This window comes from Hylaeus anthracinus, unplaced genomic scaffold (assembly GCF_026225885.1).
Source record: "Hylaeus anthracinus isolate JK02 unplaced genomic scaffold, UHH_iyHylAnth1.0_haploid 11985, whole genome shotgun sequence".
NCBI classification, from domain to species: Eukaryota; Metazoa; Arthropoda; class Insecta; order Hymenoptera; family Colletidae; genus Hylaeus; species Hylaeus anthracinus.
The window spans coordinates 3,791,787-3,798,311 of NW_026534333.1; the positions used below are offsets into that span (position 1 = coordinate 3,791,787).

At 44.9% G+C, this 6,525-nt stretch overlaps 1 protein-coding gene across 1 annotated transcript; it reads left to right on the top strand.

Moving 5' to 3' along the window:
* Positions 1–727: 727 nt before the first annotated feature.
* On the top strand, positions 728–5,411 carry LOC128887333 (protein odd-skipped). The gene is made up of 2 exons (XM_054143121.1): positions 728–1,437; positions 2,218–5,411. Exons 1-2 carry the CDS (start codon positions 938–940, stop codon positions 2,570–2,572), a joined length of 855 nt encoding a protein of 284 aa, XP_053999096.1. The 5' UTR covers positions 728–937; the 3' UTR covers positions 2,573–5,411.
* Positions 5,412–6,525: the final 1,114 nt, after the last annotated feature.

Consider the following 6,525-nt stretch of genomic DNA (forward strand, 5'->3'; position numbering starts at 1 on the left):
GATTGATTTATGACAGAACCTTAGCTGGACGTCTGACGGACATAAATTACGTCTACTGTTTACGCTTTGTTTCAATCGAGACATTCGGCGCTACCCCTATTTAGATCGATGATTACCCCTGCGTGGAGACGACCCCGCAATAAAATGAAGAGGAGACGTAAGCGCTGTGTTGCGGTTAATTCAACCCTTTCAGATCTTGATAACGATCTCTTTGGTGACCGCAGTTTGAATGCAGAATTTAAATGCACGAGAATTCTTTCAGGTATGTATACGACAGCACGAACCCCCCGTGGAAATAATTCATCCTCCGAACGCGATACCTGTATCGTTTGATTCTCAGTCCAATATCGAGTTTCGGAAAGCAATCTCCGAAAACGACGATCAAAGACGCGTCATCCCAGACGTTACTCGTCAATCCGAGGTTCCCCGCAACCGAAAGCGGCAGCGAAAAGCGGGATCCGCTCGAAAAGCGATGGAAGCTTCGGGGGCAGCCGGCCTCGCAGGGACGTCCGAAGGTGGCTGAGCGTCGCGACGCCCGGAGGGGTCACTCTGACCCGGAAGCTCCGCCCCTGTGGAAGTCGAGCCGCCAACCGGCGTATCCAGCGTTCAGGGCACGGTAGGAGGAGCCACCGTGTCCCCTTGGCGCCAGGTAAGCGGCGACGTCGACCCTGGAGTCTCGGCGACTGCCTGTTGGCATTTAGTATTGCGCCGACTCTCGTGGCAACGTTGTCTTGGTCTTTTTTTTTTCCCATCGTGGAAAGCTTCGTCTCGTCTTCCTCCTCGCGTCTATCCGCATGAGCATAGTAAACAGTCGGGCAACGACCGTCTGCTGGACAGATCGCGAGTCGACGTTGGCCTAACCGCGCTGAGAATACAGCGGGATTTCGCGAATCCCCGCGTATCGGGTGGAAAAGTTCGGTCGGGTTAACTGTTAACCATGGAGGCGAAGATGGAGCCGCTGACACCCCCGCACACGCCGCCCACCCTCGACAGATCGATGGTCCACCAGCACCAGATGCCAATCACGTCGCCCAGGTGGATCAGGTCGCAGCAGCTGGCTGGAAGATTCATCCAGCAACAGCCTCCTGGACAGAACGTCGGTTATCAGGCGGCGTTTCTCGACAATTGGCTCAGGGGAGCAGCGTTGCTAGCCGTCAGGGGTTGCTGCCCTCAGACGTCGTCGCCGCATCCTTATCACCATCAGGGTCATCAGGGTCTCCATCCAGCGATCCCCGTACCGCCACCAGCGTCCTTTCTCACCAGACGGCTGCCGGGTCAGAGGCCCAAGAAGCAGTTCATCTGCAAGTTCTGCAACAGACAGTTCACAAAGAGCTACAACCTGCTGATTCACGAGAGGACGCACACCGACGAGCGACCCTACTCGTGTGACATCTGCGGGAAAGCGTTTCGCAGGCAGGATCACCTTAGGGATCATCGGTGAGTTCGATCGAGTGCATTAGGAATCGTTTATGGTCGTTGGTTCCTTGGAACGTACCGTTCTTGTCACCCTGTGTTCGTTGTTACCTAGACGTGTCTGTGATTCGATTGAGCGCGATTACATCTTCGACGTTTAAATGGACGTTTAAAGGGATCCGAAAGGCTACCGTTGAAAAGTAGAAGGTGTGCTGCATTGATTATTTCCTAGTTAAATCGAACGAGCTGCTTATAAGAACCATGTGGAGAAAAAGTTGCTTTGTATCGGAACAGTGGGTTTTGTTTTACTGTTAAACAGAAAGAAACAAAGTGTGGTGACTCCTGCGTTTCTTTGGTACATGTCAAAACATGTAGCAGGTGTCATTCGGGTAATTTGGAATCTACTTTAACTCCAAACTAAAGACTATCCCGAGTTGCTTTTAACCAGGGGCGTATGCGGTATCTGTGTACATGGACGCACCTTGTTTTCACAGCCTGAATCATTTTGTCCATACCAACGATAGTTCGAGATCTCGGAGGTAGATAATCCTATGCACGTCACGTTCTATTACGTACTAATCGTTCCATTTACTAGTATCTAACTACAATTAACGGTCATCGACGATATTCCCCTATAATTAACAATTTTCAAAGTTTCCAACGGCTCGACGAATGCCAAAGCCGACGCATGCGGGCACATGTGCCTTCGCTTGCTTCGGCCCTTCCTTCGAGATTTCCTTTTACTTCGAAAGAAGCGAAACTAGCCAAACAACCGCGACCTGACGATTAGGTTTTCTCTTCCAGGTACATCCACAGCAAGGAGAAGCCGTTCAAGTGCAGCGAGTGCGGGAAAGGCTTCTGTCAGAGCAGGACTCTCGCTGTGCACAAGATCTTGCACATGGAGGAGTCTCCGCACAAGTGCCCGGTCTGCGCCAGAAGCTTCAATCAGAGGAGCAACCTGAAGACGCACCTTCTCACGCACACGGACGTCCCCCAGGATCTGAGGATCGAGGTGCCCGCGCCAACGGAGTCGAGGATCGCCGCTTCTACGACCGTCAGACAGATGGCGGAGAGGGTGAGCGGTCTGATCCCCATTCAGAGGACCAACACCGCTGCTCCTAAGCTTGGTTTCAGTATAGAAGACATTATGAGACGTTAGACGCATATAATCGTATTTTTTTATCGTTGGTAATATATTCGTTTTAAGGAGTACCAGATCGGCGTGCTTTGTATTCGGGAGAAACGGTAATATCCTTGTAAACACAGGCTTCGGGTTAGCTACGGGTCTTTAGATTTTTAGTTTTGGAAATGTTTATTTTCGACTTTGTTTATTGCGTTTAATCGCTCACGGATCGCGAAAGCGAGGAAAGTCCGGAGGCACGTGTGCCCGAACCTTGGCGAACGTTGGCACATGCGAGCAGATGTGCCTTCGTTCGCCATGGTTACACTTCGATGGGACTTTTTTTCCTACTTTTCGATAGAGAATCCTCGCACTTCCGATTAATTCGCGTCGTTGGACTCGATTATTCCGAGTCGAGATAGCTTAAAGTAGCTTCGAGCCAAAGCGAGAGGATCGAGCAAGATTCGATTTCTCTATCTACGCTAACGGGAAACTGCGTTCCTGATTAACGATTACCCTAATAGTTTCGAATAGCGCGAGGATCACGCCGACTGGGAATGTATCATACGTTGTAAATATGGGTTTGTTTAAGTTATTCGGCTCAAGTCTGCTCTCGCGACGAGGAGGAAGGAACAAAGTCTACCTCCGTCTTCCTTCTTCTCATCACCTGTAAATAGTACTTATATTTAACTGTAAAGTAGTTTATCGACGAGTCGGCCGAGGAATGTGCAAACTTCGCGATTTCTTAATCTCGAATGATCTCGTAAAGTCTCTACGTTCAAAGCAAATAATTGTGTTTTTTTTTTTTTTCTATTTAAATTTGTCGCTTCAAGCGTTAGCTCTCGACCCTTTGCGATCAACGTTGCACGGAACGGAGTATTAAAATTCGAGTATTAAAAGGTACAATTCGCAAACATCACGTTACACATACTCTTAATATCCCGAAAGGATCTCGAATCAGAAGACGATCTAAAGTTTGCCAAACGCTTCAAAGATCTTTCTGTCTACCATTCGGTAAATGGAAATAGGGCCCCGCGGAGTACCATTATCTTAACAAAAAAAAAAAAAAAAAAAAAGAAAAAACAGAAAACTCCGGGTTGCAGAGGGTTGAGTCGAATCTCCCAGCGATAAGAAAGGGAAAACGAGCCTCTAGGAACCAGCGCCAGACACGTTTCGTGCGCCTCCGTCTCGTGAATAACGAGGCGTCGTTGTATCTTTCGAGGCGTCAAAATAATTGGTCACTCTGGGCTCAGACAACGATCTGTCCCAGGAAGCCGCAAGGTATTCTCCTCTATCGAGACGTAAATCGAGTTTCCTGCTCCGTGCACAACCTCCCCCAAAGTTTCTTTTTTCTACAAGGAAAATTAGGAATTCTCGATCAGATAAGGGCCTAGGCGAGGGACACCTCCTGGTGGTTTAACTACGCCACCCCACACCTCCCCTCCACTCCCGTCTCTCACCAGTGACTTGTAAATAGTCCCAAAGATCTTTTTTTTCTCTCGTCCCCTCCCTCCTAATCTAGGAAAGGTCCCAGAGCATCCCGTGGACCACCCACGTCCTCTTTACGTACGGATAGTTTATACCTGACGATGATAGTTGTCGCGTTTCCCTCGTTACACGAGCCGAAGTGTTGCGGCTTTTATTTGATAGCTACGACCAGAGATGGGCAGCGTTTCCGTCGATTCATTGGATAACCAACGAAACGAAGATTCGTTCGTGACGTTTATCGAATTAAACAGTTGCATTCGTTTCGGATACTTTGTTGTACGATTCAATGTATTATCTAAATAACAGCGGATAAACGGACGTCTCTTGTTTGTTCGTAAATTTCGTCCATCTTTGAATGTAGAAAGTCTTCTAGTTCAGTAATCGAACGTGCTACCGTTACGGAAAAGACGGGAAAATTTTATCCGAATAATAAACGCACGAAGACTTTTATTTGTTCGATGTGAATTCCATTTGAAATATTCGTAGACTAAACGATAATTTTAAGAAATTATTTTGAGCAGACTATTGAAACCATTTGTTGTCCGATTTTATAATTTTACAACGTTAGCGTTGTAATGAATATCTCGTTCATCGTTCGAAATTTTTATCCATCCAGCTTACAATTCTGCCCGTCTCTGTCGTTACGTAATTTGAGGCTATCGCGGTTAGGGGTTACGCGCGAGGGTTGCTTTGAAAACTATTGCACGAGATACGATTACTACGAAAATAAATTTGTTCGTAAGATCGAGGTTGCATTTCGCCATCGAAAGGTCGATCTTCCAACTGAAACCTGATTTTCTAGATTTTAGAAATATTTTTCTCGACGCTTCTTGAGTCTCCGAACGATATTATCGAATGTTTATCGACACTTCGCAAGACGAAACTGGCTTTTGTCTTGCATGCAGTTCGTATTCGTTGACGTTACACGGTATCAGAGTTTATAATTTGGACAGGTTTCTTCACGAACGGAACTAAATTATCTTACCAACGACAGTGGAAAGTAATATATTTTTAATGTAACAGTAATAGAACGAAATTAAATTGGTAACGGTATGGATGGAATCCATATCTCAATCTTGCCGATTAATTATTTTAAAACAATTGTTACGTTCAACGGTTTTCAAAGTAATCTCACGCGAGCAAACGTGTGGAATGTGCGTGTTTGCGATAGATAATTACTTTTTCCCCCAGAAGATTGTTTTTTGTTTTGTTTTGTGTTCGAATTACGTAATTAGCGTGTAACTGTGTGTTCCGAGTGTTTAGAAGTCGAAGGACGAGCGTGTTATCGCGTAGACATACCAAAAAGGGGCGAAATGAAAGGATGCTGTCAGCCTAGTCTATTATAATGTATATTTAAATATTGTTGTTATTGATTGGAAATAAAAATTAATTCAAAGAAATTATTCAACCGCTATCGATACTTCGCAACCCTAACTCGTTCCATAATTGAACACAATTCAATCATTTTCCAGGATAGTTCGAATTTATTTTCTAAATTAAACAGTTTTTTTAAATTCAAGTAGCTCAAGAATTTGTCACGATTGATTGTTAAATTTAATATTGGCTTGATTCGTAAATAACTTCCGCTCTTTAACTAATAGTTTATATTGTATACAATAAATATATTGTCACGTAATGAATCTTAATCGGTTATATAAAGACCATCGTCGATTACCGCTTGCTCCTATTTAATAAGCAACCCGATAGAAGAGTTAATTTAAATCGTAGAAATATCATTTTTCATTGCTGTCCTATTTGGTTTACAATTATGTTACATTTATCCAGCTCTAAGCTCTATCTGTGTTACTGCTAGGATACCTCGCAACATTACTAGATTTCGACGCTAATTACCTATACGAAATAAAATGTATCCATTTCATCATAGTCCCAACGTACCCATCGTTAATTACTATTGCACCAAATCTATGGGTAGCCATAAACGATTAAAATTCCATTCAAATCTAACGACACATTCGCCCTTGACAATAAAAACCAGGGGTTGTCGTAAACGATAATAGTTTCCCATTGTTACAACTTTCACGACGTTTGAAAATTAAACATCGCACCATTCGCACCATGTTCGCGCTGTAATTAATAGTGCGAAGGTAAACGACTCACCGCACCACTTTTCCGCTTCCTTTATTGCACGCGCTATTGCCACCCTACTCGACAAACCCTCGCTTATCACGTTCGGTCAGCAATGGCGGCCAGTTAACCTGCTTGCGGGGCAGTTAGCACTGTTTAACTTTAATTAATCCTGGCACCCTCCCCGGAGACGATAAAGAATAATGAAAGGACGGATAAATAACCTGAACTGACCTAAGTCGACGTTTCATCATCCCGACGAGTTTGGATCTATTCGAACCATTGTTGCTTCCTGGTTCGCTCTCTGGACTGATTAGTATTTCTCCCCTTTTATTTTGTTTTAGGTTGACACGAGGAGCAAAACAAGGGTTCCTCCGTCTTTATATTAAATCGTACGCGAGATCGATATTTGGGGAAAT

Coding starts and splice junctions, on each gene's coding strand:
- LOC128887333 (XM_054143121.1), top strand. CDS start 938: ATGGAGGCGAAGATGGAGCCGCTGACACCCCCGCACACGCCGCCCACC. Junction 1,438..2,217: donor GATCACCTTAGGGATCATCG/GTGAGTTCGATC, acceptor TTTCTCTTCCAG/GTACATCCACAGCAAGGAGA.